Here is a 26027-nt window from a genome sequence, read left to right on the forward strand (position 1 = left end):
TATTGACGCAAAAGCTTTTTATTGTACATATCCCGTTTGAAATAGACGAGCAGATATTTATATTTTATGCAATGAACATAAATTAATATAATCTTAACGCAATAATAAATAGTGCAATATGTAATGCAAGAAATAAATATAAATGAAACATATACTTTGACTACATCCATGAAACTTATTTCGAATGGTAATAATATGTTAATATAATTCTTCAGATATGATAACAGCATAGTCAACGGATTTCAACTCGCTACTCTAGCCGGTCCCTTGTGTGAGGAGCCTATGATGGGCGTTTGTTTTGTGTTAAAGAAGTGGGAAATCTTTGATACTTCACAAAGGTAAATACATTAATAAATATTTGCGTTAATAATAATTGACATAAAAATCATGACTAATGATTATTTTTATAAAAAAATATATGTGCATTGTAATTGACTTCTTTTTAAAAATATATTTTAGTCATGTCAGTACCGACTTCTTATATTGAGCGGAATTAAATTATATTTGTTCGGGTTATATACTGTTTGAAAATTTAATAAATGCCAAATATATGCATTAAAAATGTGTAGTATAAAATGTATGTGTATGGAATTGTTGCAGCGATTCTGGTGGCCAAAGCCAGGGACACTTGGGCGGTCAATTAATGTCGGCGTGTAAAGAAGCTTGTCGACGGATCATCAGCCTACGACACCCCCGATTGATGACGGCAATGTATAGCTGTAGTGTTTTAGTCAACTCTGATGTTCTTGGTGAGTAATTATAGATAATATTATGTCTCTCGTATAGCAGTTAAATACAATCAAGCGCGTGCATCTCTTAAGCTTTCCTTAAGTCACGTAATCGTAGATGCATGACTCAAAGTATCTACATCAATGCCTCTCGAATGCCTTCCCGAATCGCTTTATTAACATCGCGAGTTGACTAAGCTGACAATGAACAAATACCTTCGGAATATATAGTAGCATATTTTACTGAATATTTTACTTGATAATGAAAGAAAAAAAAATATAAATTTTAAAATTTTGTCTCAAAATTCAGGTACTATATATATTCCTATCTTTTTTTATCTCTTTAAATTCGCACGATCAGATAGCTCTTTATATTGTTATGGGCGGCAAAACCATCCATTTTCCTCATCATAATTCATATTTGTCGAATTATATGCCGCATGTAATTAATTAATTAACTCAAATTACATTACTCAATTAATATAACATAAAAACCATGATTAATAAATATAGTTAAAACGAATAATCAAGTAAAGAGTGAAAATAAGTCACATAGGCGATTTTGTCCTATCTATCAACCCTCGTATGGACACTTTTTACATTTGCATAGTTTTTAAAAGTTCTTTCCTACTTTCTTTCTTTCTTTCTTATTTTATTTTTTATAGTCAATAGTTATCGTGCCTGATAGCGCAAAAGTAATTCATCGATATAAAATTATGGACGATATTATAGTCCGCCCATTCGAGGGTTAAGAAAGCGTGGGAGTGATAAGAGGGAAATGATGGGAAAATGAAGAGAGTTCGATTGTAGGATTCGAATGGCTGGGAGAGAAGAGAGAATTATAAATATAATAGTATTATAAATTAACGTGTAAATTCGTCGATGGCAGATGTGGAGTGGGACATCGCGACGCGAAACTATTCCCAAAGAGACGGCGTCGTCATCAGCTGTCGCACTTTGTGCCAAGGGAAACGTGGCTTCTCCTCGTCCTCTGCATATCCTGTTTAATTAACACAAAATCACATGTCAATCACAAAATTCGCATTTGATAAATCGGAAATAAGAAAAAAAAAAAAAGTAACAAGATATATGATAATATTTAGGATGCGTGCCTGAAACACTGCGCGAATATCGTAGTGGTCGTCCCCTTCTGTTTCCTTGCACGCACATCATTCCGTATACTCGAATGCCCGGAACGCTGGCATAAGTTGGTTGATCGTGACTCATAGGACCCTCTGCGAAAAAAAAAAAAAGTTTTATGATTCCTCGTCACGTCCATTAAACTGACAAATTCGAGAGCTGAATTTAAGTGTTAGAAATCGGATCGAATGAAATTAAAAATTTTGGTGTTTTTTTGCTCACCGAGTATGTTTGTGTCGGGACATCGGCATATCACGAGATAGTGAGACTTTCCCGTACGCACGTTCTGCAGTGCCAACAGGGACCAATCCCGCGATGCTCTGCACTCTCGCATTTCAGCGACCGGCTCGCACGTTTTCACCAGGGTCAAGGCCTGGAACGAGCGTGGCCACAATGAGTGATGTCGTATTTTTCTTTTTCTTTTTGTTTTTTTTTACAGATTTCTTCTTTCCCGATTAAATAAACCGTGCGTTACGTAATCCCGTTAGCCGGGATATGTGTCACGTTGCGTTAGAACGGAGCAATTTTAAAGATAATAGCTTAAGATGAAGCGTTATCAAGTCACTTGAGTGATGTGCGATTAGCTCGTCTGAGGGATCATTGATTATATTGATTATCTCTTCCGAATATCGCACGGTTCGAAAATATCCCTTTAGGATATATATTCAAAGCCGTATTATCGCACGGCTATATGCTATGCTTTACGGTACGTTATAATAATAAAGCCGCGAGAAAATGACGAACGAGATTGGAATTACGTACCGAAAGCGGTTTACGCGAGAGCGTTAAGCTTAGAAGTGCGGAATGATCGCGACGAATTTATTTAAGCTCGCTCCTAAAATTATCTTTTCGAGCAGGGATTCATCAGTGTGCAAGTCACGGTTGATACACCGAACGAAAGTGAACGAGTTTTTCTCACGACAGGAAACTCGTCTTAAGAACGTCCGAGCTTCTCCGAGAGAGCCGGTCGGTCATGCCGGGAATGGCGCCATGCCTCGGTACCGTTTCCGTAATAGCTCAACGTTTTAAACGTTAAAATAAAACATCGCGCTGGAGGAACGGCAACTTTTAGTTTTGTAGTTTCCTGAACGGAAACTCGTTGATCGTACACACATTCGTTTTTTATCTATGATTCGCGTAGTTTCAACATAAATGAGTAACGCGAGCCGTTCCCACGTGATTTTTTTTTTTTTCCCTCTTGTTTCTTACGATAGAGAAGCTGTTCAAAATATCTGAGAATCATTTCGTCAAATCGCGCATGGATATCTTCGGATTTTTCTTGACAATCGATAAAAGCAGTCGAGCAAAAAGATAATGACTATTATATAGAAATAGACTTTCGAAGTACAAAGCGATGGTGACACGTTCCCTCGGCTCTCTCACCGGAGAGTCTTCACTGACCTTGGTTCGCGGATCGGTCACCAGCTCGGTCGTGTGCAGATCGTCGCTGTCCAAGGATGCGCTGCAAGGGTCCCGGTACCTTCCGGGACAGGCACACAGTGGTTGCGTGAAGTTTAATCGGACGTAAACGGCGTTGCACACCTGTTGAACAGCACACTCCGGCAACAAGTAGATATGCTGATTGTGCGGGTAGTAATGATACTTGGTCGGTTTTGCGAGCGCCGCGCTCGCTCCCTCCGGCAGTCGTACCCCCGTCTGCAAAATTGTCGACACAGGCCTTGCACTTTGGCAATAAAAAACGCGTGTAATAATATATCGCGTGATTTTACGAGGAATGGGCGTGACGAGTAATGATCTTCCGGGTACCGAGTATAATCCCGAGTAGATCCGATTTCGAGCAAAACTCTATGATTAAAGGAAGTGTCTTCCTAGAAAGTAACATCGTTGTGCTCTTTCGATTGACATAGCTGGAATACACGTGTTTACTCAACTTCCCAGTTCGCATCCTTCTCGCAATCACGAATAAACACTCGTTTCGAGTTTCGATGTTTTTTTAGGAACGAGAAATTCTGTGGGAAATAAGAGCGACGTTTACACGCCGGAGAACTTGATCTATTTATAAAAAAATGTTATTTTTTTTCTTAATTCGACGGTATATAGATCTATCTAAGTCTAATTGCGAATAAGTACATCATTATTTCATAATAATCATGTCGTAAACGAGGTCCCACATGGTACCTCATTAAGAATAATATTTCTATGTCATGAGACGATTGTGTGGCTTTTCACTTCTGTGAATTTACACTTTCCCTTAATGTGATCTTGTTTCACATTTGCTTAATTAAGCTATGTAAATTACGAAAGATTCGAAGAAGATTTCTAACTAGATTCTAATTACCATAAAGGTCTAGTCAAGGTCTTGTCAAGTGTCGGCTTATGCGAAAAAAGTTCATGCGCGTGTCAAAAAGAGGCATCGATATCTATTGCGTCACGGAAATTTTCTGCTTATCAACAACAGTTCCAAGTACAAGATGAACGATCTCAAAAAGCGACAAGTCTCGATCTCCTGGGATGGGATTTGGTATTTATCTCGGGAGGGAAGTTACACGGTGTCAATCGCGTGATGGAAATTGTTAGAAACGAGGCGAACTACGGAGAGGAATAAGGTATGCAAAAAAAAAAAAAAAAAAGAGCGGAATGCTCCGCTCTCAGTTGAGAGAGAAGACGAAAGAAAGGCCACAGAGCCAGGCGGAGGCAAACGCTGTATCGATAGAGTACAAGATGATCCGTGCGGATATCCATCGCCAGCCAACTTCCTGGAACGTGAGACTATGCGCCGTCGACGATAGCCCTCTTTGCCTTTGCCTGGTCCCGCTCTTCTTTACGGCATATCTCGTCTTTGTCGTCTTGCCTCTATCATCTTGCCTCGATCCTTAAAGTCCTCAAGAGATTAAGAGAGAAATAAATAATTGCCCGTTTGGAATTTAGATTTCGTCACTCAGGAGGGAAATCAAATATTGACAAGAATGATTATGGCGGCACGCCAATCTTATCATACGTCGAAATTGAGATTTCGAAATATCTGGCTTACGACGGTTGTAAATAAGTCTTTTCCGTACAGTTTCTTTTCCCATACATTTTGGAGAAACAAGAAGGTTCTAACTCGCACGGGAACGTGAGGAGTGCGACCGCTAATCGGCGCGGTTTTTAGCCAGCGGTGTCCCTACGAGAAAAGGGTCGGGTACTTCTCGGTCTCGGGAATCGACCGCATCCTGCGGTAAAGCGTTCGGTCGAGCATGAATGAAGGGAAAAACCACGACGATGGTTCGCGGAAGAACGCTGACAAGATGTGGCTTTGCGGAGAAGCGTGTCCGAATGCCCCGTTTCGATAGCGCACTCTCTCGCGGTACTTGTTACGGGTGAACGCGCTAATTGTGATTCGCGACGGGATCCTCGCGAATTTCGCCCGCGTCCTCCTTCTTTCTTTATCTTTTTCTCGGCACTTCCGAACGGGATATGCCGTCGTCCGCGCCATGATAATGCTACCGTCGACCATAAACGATCCGCGTCACCCGTGCGATTCCGAGACCGAGTCAAAGAGAGAGGCGTAAAACCGCCCGACTTCGAAAATAATGTCATCGCGTGCCGCGTAATTCACCACTTGTAGCTCGGGCTACAAAACGCTCGTTTATAAAGCGGTCGTTGACCGAAACGCGATCGCATTCTCTCGAGTACCTCGCCTTGGAGTCAGATTTTGCCAGATTTACTTTGCACAATTCTTCTTTCGGACGTTGCGATTCTTTTCGGTCTCTCTCTCTCTCTCTCTCTCTCTCTCTCTCTCTCTCTCTCTCTCTCTCTCTCATCTCTCTCATCTCTCTCATCTCTTTCCGTTCCTGGGTCCCATGTCCACATACCTAAGTATTTACTCTGTAGAAAAGTCCATCCGTTTGTCGTTCGCGAGCATAGCGGTTCAGAGAGAAGCGGCGAGATGAAGAAAATATAGGTCTGGATAATAAAGTCAGTAACCAAGAGTAAACCAAGAGTATTCAAGAGAATGCGAGATAGCCCGGGGGTTTTATGTTCCGAGGGCACCTGATTAAAATCACGAGCATTATTTAATAAAAACATCGATTTTCTCGGATAATTTACCGATAACTGAGAGTTAATAGATTCGAGATTTAGAAGTAAGATAATTGTCAATAAATTAAAATAATAAAAACAAGTGTAAATAAAACTATAAAAGCATAATGAGACTTAATCTGATTCACGAGAAAGAGAGCTCTCACGAAATAAAACATAATTAGATCATTATAATAAAAAATATTACTGTAACATGCTCGTTTAGAATATCTTTTTTACATTTACATATTTAACGTTCGTTTCATTGCACGCGTCGCGAAGAAAGCGCGCGAGAAGCTTCTTTTCTCATAGCTTCTTCGACGAGTCGTCGCGTCGGTAGGCGTTACGATTAAAGCGAAACCGCTAATTGATTCGCGGTCTTTCATTCCGCCTAAATGCATACTCGGTTTGAATTTACTATCTGTGGACAAACGTAACGCAAAGTAGCACACGGAATGAATCGATTAAAGCCAGGGAATAGGCCGCGGTAAATTGTCCGTGGCGATACCGGCCCATCGCCCGCTATTCTCTTCCCCCTTGTTCCTTTTCCTTCCTCCCCCAGGTCTTTTCGTTTATTTTCCTTCGCATTTTCTTTTCGTCTCGACATCGTCACGTTCCACTACCGATATTAGCACCGGCTGATCCGTTTGCGTCACGACCGTGAACGCTCGCCCTCCTTTCGCCATTTGTAGATTCGTCGAGTTAATGCATCGGCGTCCTGCGAAGTGCAACGGGCATCCTCGAGCGCGAATTTTTAAGCCAGAGATGATTGATTAAACGAATCGATTAATGTGAAAAACGGCTTTCATGATCGCCGTGAATTCGCGAGGAGTGTCACCTTGGGATTTAAAATCCACAAAAGCTATCTATCTTGATGATTATTACTTAGAAAGCCACACGTAATTCACAATTTATTATACATTCGTATAAAACAAATTAAAGCGGTATCGATGTAAAATATGAAAAAATTTTATATATTTTCTAGAACGTAACATAAGAATAAAAAAAAAAAATATATCAAAATGATGTCCGGAAATAGTACAGTTTTTTTATCGCTAACGAACGAAAAAGGTGTCTTCTTTGAGATTACCGCGTGTATCGTGAAATCTGGAGGAAACATGTCGTAAATCGCGGTGTACAAACAGAGTCGCCTCGTGTACAACGCGATGATCATAATTACGGTATCGTACGTCCGTTTAGGATTTAGACGGTCATTATCCGATGGGTAATTTCTGCGGTTGTCTGCCTCGGATATCACGACGTTCGTCGTGACGAACCGTCGCGGATGTCGCGTTTCCGAGATCCTTACAATACAATTATTAACCTTCGGGGAAAAGAATCCAACGGTCCGTTTACCGTTGCGCTCTTTTCACAGCTGTTTTTGTTAGATCAACAACGGCTGTGTGTAGAAATGCCATCGAGTATCCAGCGCTATTATTATTATTATTATTATTATTATTATTATCGCACACGAAACCGGTGGCTATCGTTGCTCCGACATATCGTCGCACGATTACACGAAGAGAGAACGCTTTACAAAATTTGACAAAAAATAGAAAGGATAACGCGTGTATTTTTCAATGGAGGAACGCGACGTCGTCCGCTTACTCGCTTCAGTTACGGCGTGCACTTTCTAGTAGGCGCTCCTGAGATGCGGAATTACTTAATCTCTCACGGTGAAAGCAATAAATATCGGATACCGAAACCGCGCGTGTTATTACGTGACGCGTTAAGCTGACTTGGCTAATGCGAAGGCGTTATTTTGACGAGTGACTTTCGTGGATCAATAGCGCGCGCTTTAAGCACGTGCGTCAGGATGATAAATAAATCTCCGAATATCAAAGAAATTCCGTAACGATGACTAAGACCACTTCCGTTACTTTTCGTTCTCGACTTTACGTACTTTTATTTGGACTTTAAAATTAATAATTTCGTTGCACGAAAAAGCATGCAGTTGGTGCGACGCTCCGTTAACTCGCGTAACTCGGAAGTGCGCGTAATAGCGAGAGGCAAAATTCCTATTCGGGACCGTTAGCAAGATTCTCTATTTCCATCCCGTGTATTAAGCTGCGGGCCGTTGACTAAAAGTCGTAAACGTCGGAATACGATCGCTACAATACCAATCGCTAAATGGACAGCAGCCAGGAGTGTAATCGCGTGACGCGGCATCCAAATACTCGCGGAAACTTATCGTGACCGCGCGAGAACCGAGAAATCCATTTCCGCGGGTAATAACGAATCTTTATTCGTTCCTTATAGGAAGCGAAATTATTTTAATCTTAATACGTTCACGGCGTTCTACTTCGAGCTAATTACGATCTGCATCGTAAATAGGCGTTTGAAAATAACGCCTTCCTAAAAGCGTGCTGCGCGCGGGAAGTTCCACGATAACCGCGACCGGCGTGCCCACTTTATTTTGCAACATAGTTTCATTACACGTATACAGGATGTCGGTATTTTATACCGCTAGTCGAGGGTGGGGGTAACATCAGCCAGGTGTTTGCCCTCGATAAATATTATTTTCGATTAAGACAAGACACTTAACGCGCATGTTAAGTCCTGACGATTCCGGTCATTGTTCGGTGGAGAATAAGAAGAAAGTACGATAATGGCGTTGTCGAGTGCGATAATAAGTCAACCAGAGGATTATATAACGGACGGAAACAGAGCACGGCCGATTACAGCAGCCGTAAAATTAGGGATTTGGACATCGATGTCGAGCGGGCGCATATCCGAGTTTAGCATGACAATGGACGCCCAAGATAATACGATCGTTATACCTTTAGACATCCGTGATCGATGTACTCGCATGTGCACTATGTGTAATAATCGTGTCTGACCAAGCGCGCTTCCTTCCCTCCCCCACGATGCGAAAACGTATAAATGATCGGGGCACGCACCGTCCCGTCCCGAAGAAATGTGGAATTATAATCACGTACAAAGGAGAGACGCACCGTTGCTCAAGTTAATTCTCGCGAAGCCTCTCCTCTCCTTCCAACACATGAAGAAAAATGAACACCGTTTCACTTGACTTTTCCCGCCCTAGTGACGAGGGCGATCCGATTTCCCATACGCTAGATCCGATTTCCCATACGCGAAATCGGCATGCCCGTTGAGGCACACGTGTTCGCGCGCACGCGAACAGTTCCCAGCGATTTTCATTCGATATCGGGATGAATGGTGCGACTCGTATCACCTCCGCAACCCGCAATTACGCGCCGAGAGTCCTTCTTTCACATGCGCGCACATTGTATGTTCATTCCGGTTCATACCGGTTTGCCGTGGCGCGCAAAACGACGCGACTTCTCCGCGAAGCGGAGAATTATCGCGCTACGGCGTTACCAATTAAATCCCATCGGCCGGGTGATGATTTTCGATCGATATCGGTGGTTTAATTTTAATCGCGACTTATAGGCGATTCTCTCCGATTTCTCTCTTCAGATCGTAGCGCTGGCCGCTACGATACGGGTAGAGGAAGCGAATTCAATTAATCACGGATAATTAAGCCGTGGTTAATTGAATTTTCTTCCTGTCTCTATTTATATCACACCCGCCAGCGAGTGTGTTACCATCTGACTCGGGGAATTAATTAAACCGCAGTTGATTAAATTTACTCCCAATTAGACGCATATCTTATTCTTATTTAGAAGGAGATTCCTTTCGTCTTTCTTCCTTTCTCTATTAATCTATTCCATTTAGCGCGATGCTGAGAACGCGTCACGCGATGCACGATCGAAAATGGAATATGTTTTGACGCAACCAACGTAACCGTCGACGTAACCGTTCGCGCGACGACACCGTTCGCATGGCGCGACGCAACGTCGTCCGTACAAATTGAGACGTGATGGCGATTCTTAAGGTAACGCGTAATGAGCTTTCTTTCAGTGTACGTGTAATCTCGCTATGGCCATACGCCGCGTCGTAACCCGGCACAGCGACCCGCCGTCGCCGGACAGGACAGATAACTCCATCACGCGAGATATTACATACTCAATTTACGCATTGCCATCATTAGCGTTCGCGCGGTTATTACGGATACGGCTAGAATACTTAATTATTATTAATGACTCCGCGCACCCCGTTACCTCGTGCGCGCGCGCGCGCGCGAGCGCGGCGCACATTTACCGTATTCCGCGGAACGAAATCGTTCGTTTGTAATCAAGACGCGTTATGTTCGCTTATTTCATCGTAAATGACTCAACGGTTTCATATACCATCGATATGCACCGCCGTTACTTGGGTGAACATGGAGGAAGAGAGAGAGAAAGAGAGAGAGAGAGAGAGAGAGGGGAAGATCTCGTACGAGATCTCACACAAGACATGTAAATTAGAACCGACTGCGGCGGAGGACGCGCTGTGCGTGTGCGAGGAAAACAGAGGGAAGAAAAAGAAATGATTTCTCCCCCCTTAGCTATAAAAGATTCGCCTAAGGTGTGACCCAATTGCCTGATTCATTCTCGCTTTATCGCGAACGAAGCGACCAAGACAGCACACACTCGATTAACTTGGATAATTACGACGTGTCCCGTACGACGTCCAGTCGTATCCGAATGCCGATTACTTTCTCGTTTTTGCCATTTTGCACGTGCATATCCGTCCTCGCTCATCCACACTCGTCCACACTCGTCCACACTCGTCCACACTCGTCCACACTTTGTCGTCTGACTCAGGCACATTAGATACGTATTTTCTACGTGCGCGGAGGTACGTTACGGTGCACACGCTACTTTCTCGGTCGACCTATATGGGATTTTTTTCTCAAACCCCATACGATACTCCATGTCGGCTGTATAACTCGAATCTGGGTTCCTTTCTATCGCGCATCATCGGGTACACGCTTTTCTGCGCTCGACTAAAGTAGAGGGAGCGAGCAGGAATGGCACGCGAGTAGTAGTTTTGGCATTTCTTTCCGTTAGAAAAAGGAAAAGAGAGAAAAGAAAGAGAAGAAAGGAACGTCTCCCGTCTCGGCGTCTCAAGAATTTTATTTTTTAACAAGCCGAACTTGTTCGATAAGCGTGAATTTTATTAAGTAATAAATTTCTCCTCGTTCGTTCTCTCCTGGCTCGCTCTTCCCCGCTCTTCCGTATTTCCTTTCCGATCTACTTGGGATAATTTGTGGGATGCCGACGCGCTTATGAGAACTGTTTGCGATTTTTTTTCTACTGGATTTGCAGAATATTATTCGAACGAACCTCAAGTTTAATCTCTCTCGCATCACATACATTAGAGAAGAAACTCTAATTACGGAATTATCCGAGTTACGGGGCGAGGCATAAAACGTAATGAAACGTATTACAAACTTATCCACGTTCCGTGAAACGGCGCCGTGAGACGTGAATGAACAGCAACGGACGAGAGAATATTTCTCTCTCGTCCGTCGTTGGTTTTCTCCTCGCTATTCTCTCGGAGGACTTCCTCGCTTATCTTCCGGGCGATTTCTGATTTTCTAGCGAAATTCACCGGATGACACGCTGCCTCAATCTTTACGTTAAACCGTGTAGTATGTCGACGTTTCGAAAATCACTTCGCGTTTGCAGGCTGTATAAAACAGTCGCCGCGAAATTTTGCGGAATTCGCGGCGGTACGTCGGCGCGCCGACCGTCTTAACGTATAAGCCAATTAGGACTCGATATTCTGTTGAGCTCGCGACTATTCATCATGCAAGGCGATTACAAGCTGGGAATCTGTGCCGATGATAGTTAAGACCGGCGGCAGTTAAAGCAAAACGGAACAATACGAGAAACACGACTGGAAAGCAGCAGGTAGAGTTGGGGCAGTCAACCGGTCGGTCGGTCGGTCGGTCGGTCGGTCGGTCGATCGGTTACTAGAATTAATGCTTACCTCGCTGGTTGTGGTGTAATTTGTTGTCAATTTGATTTGCGGTCTAATCTTTCCGGGCGACTCCCGCGTCTCCTTGGCCGATGTCAAAGGTGCGGTGGTCGTGATATCGGCGACAGCGGCGGCGGCTGCGGCGGCGGCAGTTGCGGAGGCTGCTGATTTTCTCGATGACAATACCGTGGCCGCGGTGTGTTGAGTAGGCGAGATTATCCTCGGCGATGTCTCGGTGATGTAGGTGGGACTCGAGCCGTCCTGCGGAATCGAGAAACTCGCCGTGGACGATGCCGCTGATGACGACGCGGCTGTTGTCGCCGTCGATGTCGCCGACGCCGTTGCCGCAATCATCGTTGACGAAGTCGCTGGTAATTTCAGCGTCGTCGTGGCGGATGTGCCAGCTGTCTGCGGCGCCGTCGCCGTCGCCGTCGCCGTCGTCGTCGTCGTCGTCGATGTCGATGTCGATGTCGATGTCGCCGCGTTTGACGAGAATGACGACGAGTGTAACGTGGCGTTCGGCCTCGATGCTGCCGTCACGATAATCACGGATGTATTCTTGCCTCCTCCGGGCGCGATCGACGTGGTTTTCTTGACTTTGATCGAGTCGCCCTTCGACGATGCCGGGACGGCCGACGCTGTCATTAGCAGCAACGCGAGGCAAACGCAACACTGGATAGCCCGCATCCTTAGTATCGATATTACGGAAAATAGCCGCTTCCGCTACTGTATTTTCGCGTGCAACGCAAGGTGTCTTCCTTCGAGGAATTCTTTTTATCGCTTATTTTATATAAGCGATCGACGCTTTCCTCAGATCGGAATCGCTTAAAACCTATGAAAAATATGCAATTTATATTAGTAATTATCATGGGTTGTATATTTTTTTAACTTGATATAAATGATTTTAATTTGTGTCGAAAAATTCAGAATAGAATTTTATTTGTAAATTTATATATCATATTATGAAAATTGAATATATTGAAATTCAATATGGATTATTTGGCAAATTATGGATTATTTAAAGCAAGTTTTCAGAAATGGAAGATGTTTTTCAAAACAAGATAGAATCCGATGTCTTTATTTTTGCGCTTACTTTTTTACACCGAGTCTTTTCTTTTTTTCTCTTCCCGTTTCTCTTCCCGTTTTCCCTCGAAAAATCAAATCGCTTTCGCTTTTCCTCATCGATGTCAAATGAGGGAAAGGATTACAGATCGCGTATCTTTGCGGTTTGCCGAGAGATTACACGATGCGGATGCGATAATATAGAACGTAACGCACATTCTCCATTTATCCTATCCGAATGTTCACTGCGAAATGGCCTTAACAGAATAAACTTCTCGCTCTTGCAACGGTAATTAGATTTTTCTGAGCTCGGCTGAAGTTCATGTTGAACTCAGGTACGCGCCATTTCGTCGGGAATGTTAAATCAAACTCATAATTCAGTCTCTCTTTTATCATGTACTTTTCCTCTATAATTTTCCATCTGCTCACGTTTTACATTGGTATTGTGCAACTAAATGAAATGTGATCTTCTTTCGAGCGTAATAGCGTAAAGCTAATAACACGAAGAAACACAATTTCCCGTTCGTATGAAATTATGCAAATATCGAGATATAATTGCTACGTGTCAAGTTCGACCCGGAGAGATAGACCGGAGGTGGGGAAATCCTCCTCGTGACCAGAATGTTGCAACCTAACGTTGCGTTACGATGGGTGGAAATCGCTTAGAACTTCCGTTGTGCGTGAGATGTATACGAAACAAATATGAATATGAAATGTATTATTTCAATTGTAGCGTTTTTTTCTCCTTGACCTGTGCCCCTTTCAACGAACCCGAGATTGCTCTACGTTTGGATAAAATTTTTTTTACCAATCTCGATTTTTTTTTTTTTTTCGGTCACACAAGCCGAGTGGTGTTCTTCTTATCCGAAACATTTGTGTCGACGGATAGAAATTAGGTGAGGCGAGAAGATGGATAGATAGTTGGGAGAGGCACGCGTTTATTTGTTCGCCTTCCTGGATGTCCGTGCATCGGTCCATGGCGAGTCTGACCGCTTATCTGCCTGCCTGCCTGCCTGCCTGCCTGCCTGCCTGCCTGCCTGCCTACGTATTTTCCTTTCACGTGCTCGATCTTGTCCGCGCGTCGGTGCTTGTGCCGCAACAGTTATCGCACGTATGCCATACGACACTGGTGAAATTGGGTCATTCGGTACAAACCGACCATACGAGCCGTTATCTCGTTGCATTTGCAAGGCCGTATCAAACTGCGCCCGCGCTCGTGCTCGCGCTCGCGCGCAAGCGGACATCGCACGCTTCGAGCATCAGATGTTAGACATTACGCTTCATTAGAATATGTATCTCACGTTGCTGAGTATGTACCTGCGACGGATGCGCGTCTCAGGTATAACGGAAGCGACAACGCGACACGGACTCTGAGAAGAGAAAAAAAAAAAAAGAGAATAAACGCTATCATCTCGAGTGGATAGACACGCGCGCGATAAAGGACGCGATTGAGTTACGATCGAAATCGACGAATCTCGAAAGTGTAACACGCTGATCGTCGTTAAATCTTACGAGCATCTTTCTCAACGAAATTTAATTTAATTTACATCCGAGCTTTATTCGTTGGAAGGAGGCCCGATTGCTTTCCAGTGGATAAAATTTACGCACAATGGAAACTGTCCGCTATTCGCGAATTTTTCGTACCTGTGTACCTTCTGCCATTCTCCTCTTTCGTCACGGTAAACCGCACAATGTAGCGGGCGGAGAATGCGTTGCCACGCTTAACGCTTAAACCGCGAACCAAGTTTTTTAATGTTCGCGTTCACATCGGCCGTTTACGCATACAAACAATGCAACAATTAAATTATTCTCTTCATAAAGAGAGAAAAGGATCTAGAATGTGACGCAGAAATTTCAGAAAATTAATAAAATAGGACAGAATGAACGTTTGTCTTTACGGTGTTGTGCAACGATAGTAATCGAAAAGAGAAATAATGAGATAAACAGTAGATCAAATTACACAATTTAATTTATTACATATCTTTTCGCGTGTCTTCTCTCTCTCTCTCTCTCTCTCTCTCTCTCTCTCTCTCAAACGCGTTTCTCTCTGTCGCATTAGCAATTCGATGCACGTGGCGTTATAGGCGAGCGGTGAATAATTTCACCGTTAATGAGCGACTCGCGAGAGTAACGAGCATTAATTTGCTTGCGCAGATAAAACGAATGTTCACGGATCGATACGCGTGCGTTTGTTTCGGCAATTTGTCGGACTAACGAGACCGAAAGGAAAGCGTGCGGCGGTCGAGCGTATACAAAAGAGCGTGCGATTAGCAATGGGTATAATCACCGGCAGAAAGAGAAAGAAAAAGAGAACGCTTTGACACGGACCTCGTAAAATTATTCGCGTTTCACCTCTCGTGCGTCCGCGCGACACATAAAGGATCTCGCGCGATTCAAAGGCGACTTTCCGCGCAACCAGAAGACAAAGAGAGCCGGCGACTCGCGTCAACGGTCATTCTGACCGACGACGTAACCATCTAACGGATCTTTTTGTTAAATTAGCTTAACGCGTTGCGTAGCCCTTTTCCTCATTGTAGCCTTCGCGTTCGTTGTACCTCGCGGTTCGTCGCGTCATTCGCCACGGCGGACGGTCGGAGGCTGCCGTCACAGTGTAACGCGCGACATCAAAGGAGCACGAGCCATGTATATTCCTTGTTTTCTTTAAGACAACATGTGAAAATTGCGTACGCAAACCGCTCGAATTCTGTTGACTCTACATTGATTTATTTTGAGAATATATACGAAAAATCGAGGAGAGGCAGGGAGGGGGTAAAGCGCGAAAGCAGATACGAATGATTCCACTCCCTTTTCCGGTGGAAAATCGGCTTGTTCTTTCCACGAACGATCCGCCAGAGATACCGCGATAATAATATATCATCGTTGCGTTTCCCTCCTCCCTTGCATTCCCTTTTCCGAGAAGGAACATTTGCCTGAGAAAAAGGAAAGAACCTTCGATATGAGAAAGAGGAAGAACGTACAAGAAAGAGGAAGGCGCGGTTATCTGGAAGAAGACATTCGAATAACGAATACACCCACCAGCACGATTCGCATCGGTAGCGCCCGGTAGTTGGACACGTAGATTGTAACGGAAGTACGAAGAGCAAAGTCAGCGGTCGCGATCGGAATGTTGTTCCTTCGGTATCTACCTGCTTCGCGGCGGAATCATTGACGTCGAACGAACATTATCCGCAAAAACGTAAATAAGAAGGAACGCGCGTCTACGATGCACTTTCCCATTTTTCTCAATCATCTCTTCAGTTAATTTATATACTTCACGATGTCGTGAATTTGTCGACACGAAATCGAGATAAATCATAACCAGCAATTCGATTTGTAGTTATGAGACGAGATAAGAAAGCTAGCAATCATTTCATTCTCAAAGCCGTAATTATTTAACAATTTTGCTGTCGAACAGTAACGAGTAGTAAATTAAATTAGTAATTAACAGATGACAAAATTTTCTTTTACGTTTAATATTTTATTCTTACTTTTTTATATATAAAAATGAATATATAATTTTCCATTTTAATTATATTATATTAAATAAATAAATAAATAAATAAATAAATGTCGTTTTGACTTTAAAGGAACTTGATTCGATGAAAACTAGGAGGAGATATTAAAGATGCAAATAAACGTATAAACTATCATGCGTCAAGTGAAAGAAATGGACAGGTAAATGAATCGGTCTTCTCAAGAGATATACCTTTTCAAAAATTCTCATACATCATCTTATTCCGCAGCCTCATAAATATTTAAAGAGAGAGGAACATGAAGAGATCATACCTCGTATGGCGCGTAGGTAGACTTGACCCTCGACCTAGACTTTCGTCCTCGCTCCACCTTGACCGCGACCTCGACCGCGATCTCTGATAGGAAAGAAGAAAGGCGTACTTCTCGCGGTCCCCGCGCGCCACTGACAAGCCGGTAGACAGTCGGCAGTCGGCTCTAATCCAATCGAATGCCGCGTCGATTTCTTCGCTTCCAAAAAGAAATCCCTCTACGATTCCGTGCACGTTACCGATAGAATCGCCGAGGACGGGTGAGAAGGGACAGCGTTTGACAGCGTAACGATCGCGCGATGACGACTCAACGCTGGCACCCAAGATCGCGACGATCGCGAAATTCCGTCTTGCACGTCCTGTCTTGCGCACCCTCTTCCGCGTTCCGCAGCTCTTCCGAGACCGTTCTGCTCGCGAGTGAGGTTGCCGCTGCGAGATTGTCGCTGCCGCTGTTGGTGGCTGATACTCTCTCGTCGTCGAGATTGTCGTTGCTGCTCGGAGGCCGGTGTAGACGGACGAAGGTAACCCGCGATGAGATTGTTTCGGGGTTTGCGCCCGACTGCGGCCTCGCGTAGGACGCTACGTGCCTATGAGTCCCCGCTAGTCCCACTTACCAACCAACCAGAAACTGCTCGGGTATACTCGGAATCCTAAGCTGCATCTCCGCCAATCCACCTTCCACTCTCCTTCCCTCCGCTTCCCCTCGTCGTGCCCACCTCGGATCCATCGCGCGGTTAGCGCCTGTGTCCGGGATTTACTTGTGCTTTTCGTCTTTCGGCCCCGCCGGAAAGCAGCCGATGAAAGACGCGGGCGAGTTTTGCGGCTAGAACCGGTCGTTTCTGGACCAAGTACCTCTTAATCAACCGTGAAGGTGGTTTTGCGGACTATTAATTGATATTAGTGACAAGTTATGAGAAGACAGAGAGAGAGAGAGAGAGAGAAGTCCCGCGTGTCTTTGCTTTCTTTTCTCCTTTTCTTCTTTTTCTTTGGTATAATTGGAAATCACGAGAGATATTTACAAGTTGAGAGAACTGCTCTTTGAAGTAGCTATCGGCTGTCCGTTGCTTTGATCTTGGGAACATTACATTGAGACCTATTAGACCTCGACTGAACTCCCACGTATCTTCACCTTTCAAATAGAGAGAAATTTTCGCAGCCTAAAGCTAGAAACTTTCTGCTCATTTTCTGTTCGTATAGGGCTTATAAATTGATTTATATATATTTATTTGTAATGGATGGAAACGTCAATACGTCAACGTCAATAAAAATGCGTCAATAATGGAACAAAGATGATGGATAAGGATTTATCTTTCTCTTTTTCTCTCGTTCGTCTGTAAATCGTTAACAAACTTGAAAAAAAAGAACAACTTGAAAATGTAGAGGCAAGTCTTACTGCTTATTTAACTGATTTAATTAGCAAGTAAACATAAATCGCGAATTATTTTAGAAAGTTGAAGCCTACAGAGAGAAGCGATCTGTCGACGTGTCGAGCCATGTTTCCTCCTTGTAAATTCAACAGCACACCGATGATCATTTTTACGAATCGCGTACGCGAGAGAGCATACCTCACGATTATTACTTCGTGGCCATCATCGTCGAGTGGGCTCTTGCTTTATCGCGATTTTTCCATCGTGGACACGATGTCGAGTAACACGTACAGCGCGCGCGGGGCCTTTCTCCAAAGATCGAACGTGTATTCTTCTCGGCCGCGCGCGATTCACCTCGGTGAAAGTCTGCGGCTATCTGTTAGGCATAAGATCAATTTGACGTGGACGCTAATCATTGTCTGCGGTGCGCAACAACCGCTCGGGAGAATCGCTCGGCCATAGTTCGCGTGTTTTTCTTCGCCGCGAAACGGCAAGGAGAATGTCGGGGAGATTCAGCGTCGATATCGACGACTCCATCGACGGGAACATCAGCCTCCAGCCTCCAGCCTCCAGCTGACCATTAGGAATCGGAAAAACTGACCCGCTCTTTACTCCAGTCGGTTTTTGCGCTCGAAATGAGGCGAGTGCGGTTCGCGCCTTCGCGGAAAGAGAGGAACGAATATAACGCGTAGTAAAAAAAGTCCCGTGAGAAGTGTGTCGGAAAAGATGTACGGTTCGCGAATGTAGAATCGTCAATATTCCCCGGGCATATGGCCCGAGGATCCACACGAGGATTCGCGGAGAGAGAGAGAGAGATTCGTGATTACAAAGATATTCAATGTCTATAAAAGGCGTCGTTATGAAAACACGCGATGTTCGAATAAATTTTTACTGGGAGGAGAACCCTTTTCATATTTATGAGAGAGTTCACTTTCTAAGTTAGACGTGAATCCTACGAGGACTATTGGACATGCAAGCAATTTTGCAGCAATTACATTACTGCATTACGAATAACTGACGCTACTAGACTTTGCAGAGAGTTTTGATATTATTTTTAATCCAATTATATTTTCGTTAAAATTAAAATAATGTTACATTCTATTTTAATTTTTACTTGAAATAATTTATATCGTATTTGAAATTGCAATTGATTGAACCATAAGAGTTTACTTGCTAGCTTCTTATCTGCAATATCTACGACGACGGCGGCGGCGGCGGCGGCGGCGGCGGCGGCGGCGGCGTCTCGATTTCTCGATTGATAAAGGTCGCGAATTAATTTGATGTCGCTCAATTTTTTTAATCATTCGTTCAAACGCGCATTTCGGCGCATTTTTGCGCGCCGCGCAAGAGAACTCAATTCGGAAACTCGAATCAAGACGGCGCGGTGCGGCGGTAACGGTGCCATGCAGATGGTAACGTGCACAACAAGAGTGGAGCATCCGCGAGTCGCGGGTGATGGACCGTGACGTTCTCACAGATAACTCACGGCTTCCGACGTCCATTCGCGTTCTGCTTGTGCCAAGTTACCCAAAGAATAACTCGTCTAGGAGAGCGCCAGTTCCTTTGTGCTCGCGCAAGGAGAACTCACTTGCGTTGTATGGAAAGCATCCGATTTTGAATTCCATTATTGCATTCTACGAAATAGATATTACACGAATTCCTTATTCTTCCTTACTCTTCCTTTTCGTGAATTGAGCGATATCTTTAATGGGAAAGAGAAATTAATATTATTTAAAATGCTGGTTTAACTTTAATGATATATAATCCCCCCAAAAATTTTACATTTTAATTAAAAGAACTTGAGATAACATTGTTGTATTATTTGTCGTGTGTTCCTCGTATGAGAACACACAGTGATCAAATTGATTAATTACAAATTAGTAAAATTTATTATGACAAAATTTAAAAAAATCTCTTTAATGCTTTAAATTGAAATAATTCGTTACCGATACAGCATATCTCGCTAAAATCTACGTGTTGTATAATTAACAAACCATGTTGTTGCTATAACGATATCTTCTTTATCGACTTGCGATAGAACGATAGTTGTTTTGCACGTCCTTATCCTTAACCTCTTACCTGCATCCATTCACAACAATCTCGAAGATCGATAGATCACTTCTTTATCATTTTATCATGTTTTTATGTCGCAGCAATGTGTAAGCAAACTGATTTTAAATTCATTTATTTGAACATTATTTTTCTTGAAGAAGGAAAGATTGGAAACTGTAATAATAAATAACATTGACACATACACACACACACACACACATATACTTTTTTTTTTATTAAGTTAAAATAAAAGTAACAAATAACATCGAGAGAGTCTCTTCCGAATCGTCTTGCAATGCTACCATATACAATATACTCCCCGAATGAGAACACTTTCGGAAGACCAGAGACGAATATATACAAGTTTAAAACAGTTTAAAACAGTGATTGTGATGATAGCTGCGACTATTCTGCAATATTTTACGAAGCGGCGATATAAAAATCGGTAGTAGTAAGAAAAACGAAAAAGGAGTCACCCTTGTTGCGCGATCGGGGCGCGACAACTGAAGCCCATGTTACATTGCGAGAATACGAGGCGATCGTTTCGAAATATACTGTACAAAATTGTAGGCGGGCATGATTCTCTTATCTCTATATATCTTCTGTACATTACTTTTTACACTTAATATTCGCCAACGCCGCTGGAGATTGTACATGGCACGGCATCACATGGCTGGTACAGCCGATCGATCGACACGTATGTTAATTTCCCGTTTCTTACGCGAGACGCTTCCTGTCCGCGAAACGTGAATCAAGAGCAATCGAGTGTTTCGTGTTTCGTTCGAGGTAAAAAAAAAAAAAAAAAAAAAAAAAACGAGGGAGAGAGATGGGGGGAAAAAAGAGGAAAGGAGAAAAGATTTAGAAAGATTATTCGGAGGAATAATCGTTTGGATGAGCTTCTCCCTCGCACGGAAGGTGCATCCGAACGTGCGCGCTCGTCACCACGCTCGGGAATTGAAAACTGCGCATAGCCTCTCGATTTTACGGCAACGTTTCTCGACAATCGACAGGTACCAAATGGCCAATTGTTATGCGCTTGAAAAGGCGGACGGAACTCGCCGTAGTTCCTGGAGCCTAACCATTCTTTCTTTTTATGGGGAGACGGTATGGTATGGTAAAATAGTAAATCCGTTAAAGCTTGGTGTTGTCGTGCGGGGCGGATTTTGCGTTTGGCAGACAGCCTGGATTTCCTTGTTGCCGCTACCGTCGATGTGTGCCGAAAGCGGGAGCGGGGAAGGCCGTTTTTCTATAACGCGCGTGGTCTCTCAGATGCCGTAGGTCATCTCTTCGTAGCTGCGGTACGGTACGCAGTAGCCGCTGTAAGTCTTGATCTCCAGAACGCCGGCGTAGGACCTCGCCGGCGTGGAACCGGGATCCGTGTGCCGTCGTGGGCACCGATGTCCACGGGGGCACTGGCAGAGGGGCGAGGCGTTCACTTCCTCGAGCTGCGAGTTGCGTCTCTTGCGCACGGTGAACAGGCGACAGGGCTCCTTGTGCTGGCATCGTAGTTTCTACGAGAACAGACGAATAGCAAATTGACTCCACGATAGATTTCCTGACTCGGTTCAGCCGAATATGTAAAGGAAAAGGCGAAGGAAAAACGTGCTCGGCAAACGTGCACGGCAAAGATCGGCGGATATCGAAGGATATAATTTTAACGTTGAAATTCGTTGGAAAGTGCATCGTAAAGATAAATAATTCGTGTATTCCTTTTCTCCCGTTCATTCAGTTGACTTACGCTTTGCGGAGAACAGGCGAAGGCGTAAACGAAGCCTTGATTTCCGTCTGGCGATCTGTGAGGTTGCCTACGTAGTAGATACGTCACGCTATTCGGCCGGCATCGACAATAGACTCGTTGTACCGTCGCGTTCGCCGGGCCACCTCCGGGTGCCAATGTCCATGTAATGTCCCTGCGATAGACAAGATGAGGATATTTTGACGCGAATGTATATAGCTTGTCGTCTATCCCGCGGAGAAGTAACTCGAATTCTATGTCTACGGAAAAACTTGATGAAAAACTTGTAGAATAATCTCATCCAACTATTATGCAGATAAAACTTATATATCAACAATTTTTAATGAGATCTTCACATGAAATTTAATAATGCAATGTGAAATCGGTCGAGCCCGCGTTACAGCGGAGAATGCGTGTCGTGATTCAACTAACTTGAAGAAATGACAGATGGGAAGTCGTTTCACAGGCTCGCAGAGCTTGTAGCGGCGCGTTTTATCGACGATCGTGTGTCCGTCGTCCCCGTAAAGACTGCTGGGACAGGCATGGCCGTTCGGACAACGACATTGTCTCTCGATCCACGGTGCACCATATAAATCCACCTTGCTACATACCTCGCTCCGGTCCGCGCACTCCGGTAACTCCTTCTCGCTGTTCTGCGCAAACAAACAAGCACCCGCGTCATTAATAAAGCGATTGAAACGCTCGTTTGCCTTTCGTGGAAATTCAATTGTCTCGCCAATCTGTTGTGGAATAGCGATTTTATCACTTTGTTTCTTCTCTTTTTCGCGTCAGCGCGTGATACGACGTGCGCAAATACGTCGAGTCAGATGTGCTCGGTCAATTGACCGATATCGGCTCGGGAAATCTCTACGTTGTTAATAAATAGATCTAGAGACGCGCGTTCGTCTCTCGGGTATGGTAACGGAATTATTAGTAGGATGATTACACATCGCGCGGCGATTGTACTGTTGCGTAATAATAAACGTCTGAACGCGGCTGGCTTATGTGTCGCGCTATGGGACCGCAGTGCTTAATGAAATAAACGGGACGATTGCGCACAAGACTCGTAACTGAAGTATATCCGCTCTTTCTGCCGGCGATACAAAGTCTGCTATAACTGGACTATTTAGATGTTGCCAGTCCATTCATTGAGGCAATCGCGTACGTCCTGTCCGGCCTATCGTCATCGACAACGTCAACTACTGTAAGGCGACCACGGAAATCTCGAAACTACTTGCCAAAACTTGTCATTAGATTTTTTCGCTGGATTTTTGATTACTTTGTATCTTAAATGTAGTTTTTTTTTTTTTTTTTTTTTTTTTAACAGTTTTCAAAACCGGAGAAACGCTCATCTAAAGAGTTTACGATTTATTGATGTTTACAAAATTATCCGCTTTCGCAAATCCAATCCGTCGATGTCTCTTTGAGAATACATTATACGGATTTATGAATAAGAAAGAAATGGAAGAAAAGAACGCTCGACGAGAATGATGACGCGCGCGGTTTCTGTTAACGTATTTATCGAGATGCACCTCGATAGTGCGTGAGTCCAAGTAGTTGAAGCAACGTGGCCATTCAGCGAAGAAACGTTCGAGGAAATGGTCTTCCGCCGTTTTACCGCCGACTGTGAGCATTCGACTTTTTGCTGTGACCATCCGTTCATCTCGTTTGTCTTTTTGTCGCTCCCCCAGTTGTAGTTTTCTACTATTATTGCTACTGCTACTTCTACTATTATACTATTTACTATGATCGTTCGTCATGGCACAATGGATTGAGTAGCTTTTTTTACAGGGAAAAATACTCCTTCATCTCGTTCCTTCGAATATCTGTTCGCTTAAAAATCTATAGCGCTTTTGGATATTCCGAACAATTATCTATTTGTTAAATATAATATCGTCGTTTGCAATCTTCTCCAATATAGCTAACAAATTACAGAAAACAATGTTCTATAACATTTTATAACCTAACGCTTATAGAAGGCAATATTTTTTTTAAGATATGAAATCTATATCTTTTCTAAACATGATACTTTTCATATGAAAATTTATAATGTACACATAAATTTACATGTACAGTCTTATTAATGCGTCGCATACGTCGATTTTTCGAAATAATCGTTCGCGCAGGTAGATAAATTTTTGAAATCCCTCGGGATGTTTTTAAATCTACCGCTCTAAATCTTCATCTCAGCATCTCGGCATTATATTCCGATTTCAATCGCTTCCGATTGTTAATCGCATGTTTGTCTGCATTATCCTTCCCTCGCTCGGCCTTCCCTACACATCTCTTTATCCCACTTCCGTTGGCTCTCTATGAGCGAAAGAAAAGATGAAGCGGAACGAAAGGCGAAGGAAGTTTTTGAAGCTGATATAGCAGCAGCGGGATTCACACACACACACACACACACACACACACACACACACACACACACACAGAGAGAGAGAGAGAGAGAGAGAGAGAGAGAGAGAGAGAGAGAGAGAGAGAGAGAGAGAGAGAGAGAGAGAGAACGGTGGTAAACTAAAATGGGATAATAGAAGGACCGGAAGGGCGCCGTAAACCATCCGGAAGTTCTCACGCGTCTCTCGCTTCTCGCACGGCCGCAATGAAAATGACACCTGGCACTCGGGATGGACATACTACACGAAAGCAAAGGAGGAGGAGAAGGAGAAGGAGGAGGAGGAGGAGGAGGAGAAGGAGGAGGTAGGAAGAGGAGAAGGAGGAGGAGGAGGAGGAGGAGGAAGAGAAGGAGAAGGTAGCCGAGGCTAGGCACCGACTATGACGATGACGAGAAGAAGAAGGGCGGTGTGCGAGACGAGGAACGAGATGCGGAACAAAAAAAAAAGAGAAAAGAAGAAAAGAGAGACAAGACGCACGACGACGCAGGGAATCTGGTTGGATGGATGGATGGATGGATGGATGGCGTTAGTAAAAAGAAAGATCGCTCGCTCATCGTTCCATATAGCCGTACCGGATGTCCCTAAGCCTGGAAATCTTGTCGAACGAAAGCATAATGGCACTGGATGCCCCCCGTATACACAGGGGTATCGACAGGGGATAATTAATCGCTCGTTGTGCGTATCTAGTGATTGTTCGAGGAGATAGTCGTAATATGCGTAGATTATGAACGGAGCGATCTACGCGTGAAAGAGCTGCTCCTTCGATTAAATTGCTCTCTAATTATCTCATTTGCATTAATAATATAAATTCAACAAATTCTATTCGTATTGAACATTTTTCCTTTAAGAATCTCTAAGGCTTTAAAGAAAAAGGGAAACATTTATGAAAGGAAAAAAATTATCTTTGGAAAATTTTTGTCAGGAAAAATCTTTTGTACTCTATACTATACTGAATTGCATTGTCAATTGAAACTTTTGACCGCGTCAAATCTATTCTCCTCGACTACATTTTTATAGTTAGGGCGTAGGCAGAATTCCCATAAATTTTCCCGCAGCAGTGAGAAAGAATGTGATGAAAGAATGCAATTAAAAAAAAGGAAAATTTGTTTTTCAAAAGCGATTCGTGGAGGCGTGTGATTCTCGTTCGATATGCAAGCAACAGTTTTCTCTCCTCGACGACATCGTCTCGTTCCTGGGCACGTACTCTCGGCCCACGTGCGAACGTACGTATCTACGATACATCGTACTTGGGTGTCGCGCCTGTCCGCACGTGTATACCTACGCACCGTACCCCAGGGGACACGCAGTACGCACGCACGCACGCACGCACGCACGCACGCACGCACGCACGCACGCACGCACGCACGCACGCACGCACGCACGCACGCACGCACGCACGCACGCACGCACGCACGCACGCACGCACGCACGCACGCACGCACGCACGCACGCACGCACGCACGCACGCACGCACGCACGCACGCACGCACGCACGCACGCACGCACGCACGCACGCACGGTACAGCGCGCATACGCACACGCGCATACACTGTCGACACGTAGGTGTTTACAGCAACAACAGCAGCAACAGGTTCGAGCATCGAGTGGGCGCCGCTCTTTGCTAACGGCTACGTTTCCCTCCTACTTCCTGCGCCTGTAAGCGGACGATTTAGCTTCAAATCCTCGGAATGCTACCCGAAAGTACACACGAACTCGCTGTATACGTATATCCTCGAGAAGATATATACAGACATGACGCTTCGTACATAACGTACATAACGTACGGTCGAACTTTTTCGAAACGAAGATGTAAACCTGTTTTTCAAAAAAATTTATCTTGAAAAAAATTGATTATCGGAAATTACGAAAGATCCGGCCAGGTTTATCGATCGCGAGGAAAATAACGCGAGAAATCT

The 26027-nt window shown here is 44.0% G+C and overlaps 3 protein-coding genes across 4 annotated transcripts in view; 1 reads left to right on the top strand and 2 right to left on the bottom strand.

Annotated features, from left to right (window-relative positions):
- Positions 1–17257, bottom strand: dsx-c73A (doublesex cognate 73A). The gene is made up of 6 exons (XM_089070658.1): positions 16566–17257; positions 11730–12549; positions 3270–3524; positions 2091–2241; positions 1841–1963; positions 1–1728 (listed from the first exon to the last, which is right to left on the bottom strand). The coding sequence occupies exons 2-6, from the start codon at positions 12402–12404 to the stop codon at positions 1646–1648; spliced, it is 1287 nt and encodes a 428-aa protein (XP_088926784.1). The 5' UTR covers positions 12405–12549; positions 16566–17257; the 3' UTR covers positions 1–1645.
- The window catches only part of LOC105433751 (elongation factor-like GTPase 1), a 33106-nt gene that overhangs the window by 3367 nt on the left and 3712 nt on the right, over positions 1–26027 (top strand). For both annotated transcript variants that reach the window (XM_011649199.3, XM_089070639.1), the window contains 2 exons: positions 216–338; positions 601–749. In XM_011649199.3, coding sequence (XP_011647501.2) covers positions 216–338; positions 601–749 — 272 coding nt within the window. The remainder of the gene's footprint in view (positions 1–215; positions 339–600; positions 750–26027) is intronic.
- aos (protein argos) lies at positions 20195–23834 on the bottom strand. The gene is made up of 4 exons (XM_011649197.3): positions 23248–23834; positions 22148–22368; positions 21719–21890; positions 20195–21491 (listed from the first exon to the last, which is right to left on the bottom strand). The coding sequence occupies exons 1-4, from the start codon at positions 23368–23370 to the stop codon at positions 21246–21248; spliced, it is 762 nt and encodes a 253-aa protein (XP_011647499.1). The 5' UTR covers positions 23371–23834; the 3' UTR covers positions 20195–21245.

The sequence above is a fragment of the Pogonomyrmex barbatus genome, unplaced genomic scaffold (assembly GCF_055798465.1).
Source record: "Pogonomyrmex barbatus isolate J1 unplaced genomic scaffold, ASM5579846v1 scaffold10, whole genome shotgun sequence".
Lineage (NCBI taxonomy): Eukaryota > Metazoa > Arthropoda > Insecta > Hymenoptera > Formicidae > Pogonomyrmex > Pogonomyrmex barbatus.